At 32.9% G+C, this 1,080-nt stretch overlaps 1 protein-coding gene across 1 annotated transcript in view; it reads right to left on the reverse strand.

Annotated features, from left to right (window-relative positions):
- Nucleotides 1–434, reverse strand: part of LOC144210741 (chondroitin sulfate proteoglycan 4-like) — a 19,750-nt gene extending 19,316 nt beyond the window's left edge. Inside the window, exon 1 of the mRNA XM_077737587.1 lies at nucleotides 268–434. Coding sequence (XP_077593713.1) covers nucleotides 268–331 — 64 coding nt within the window. The 5' untranslated portion in view covers nucleotides 332–434. The remainder of the gene's footprint in view (nucleotides 1–267) is intronic.
- Between the last annotated feature and the right edge of the window lie 646 nt (nucleotides 435–1,080).

Below are 1,080 nucleotides of genomic sequence, written 5' to 3' on the forward strand. Positions count from 1 at the left end.
TTCTCTTACCGTAAAACTGCAGGAATACTATGTTCGACTGCACTATTTTAAATTTTTTATCCAGCGAAATTTAAAAAATAAATACATACATGAAAAAAATACAAATGAAAATAAATAGATTAAATAAATACATACATAAATAACTATGTTAATACATAAATAAATATATAAATAAATACAAAAATAAATACAGAAATATATACATAAATACATAAATAGGTAAATTAATAAATAAATAAATAAGGTTAATGCTAAAACAAACCTTACCTGCATAAACTGGTCCTGTAGAAATGAAAAGGAGCAGAAAAAGTTGAGCTAGAATACTTCCCATTGTTATTTAGGTCCTTAAAATACCACTAACTTTTATATAATAGTAACATCTGCTTTCTTTATAGTGAATTCACCATTGCTGTTTTACATGTTATTTTACTCTGATGCATTTGGATTACTGCCCCCGGAGAGAGAAAAACGCACCTGCTTTTGTGGACCTCAACAGTACCGCCTCCTTTCAAGCAGTTGTATCACCTAATTATGACCACACGGAGGCAGTGCCACCTCGAATACTACATATCCTATCAAAATACTCATCCTTGTTATTTTCGTTGGCAATAGGTAGGTAGCCTCGTTTTGGGACGAATTGTATTTTTTCCTTGTAGTTAGCAATTAATATGACCGACAATAATAGCAATATAATACCGAATGCATCCAACAAGTTTTACCTGAAAAGAAATAAATATGGCGCCCCCGGGTCCCCCACCGAGGTGACGAAACATGAATTCCAACCAGTAATGTACGATTAGTAGTCGTTTCAAAATTCTTATCATTATGAGGGATAAACATAAATTAAAATAACGGAGCTACTAAATGAAGAAAAAAATGAAGCTGATTATTTTTTCTTTTGCACCACCTAAATCAGGGGTGGCAAACAAGTGGCTCTCGAACCACATGCGGCTACTGGCCAAAATGAATGCGGCTCTTTGCTTCTTATTATATTATGTATATACTGTGTCTCTTTGTCTCGTTTCAAAATTCTCTTACTTTTATTCTCTCTCAAAGGCACTCAGATGTTGTTTTTGCTTA

This window comes from Stigmatopora nigra, chromosome 17 (assembly GCF_051989575.1).
Source record: "Stigmatopora nigra isolate UIUO_SnigA chromosome 17, RoL_Snig_1.1, whole genome shotgun sequence".
NCBI lineage: Eukaryota > Metazoa > Chordata > Actinopteri > Syngnathiformes > Syngnathidae > Stigmatopora > Stigmatopora nigra.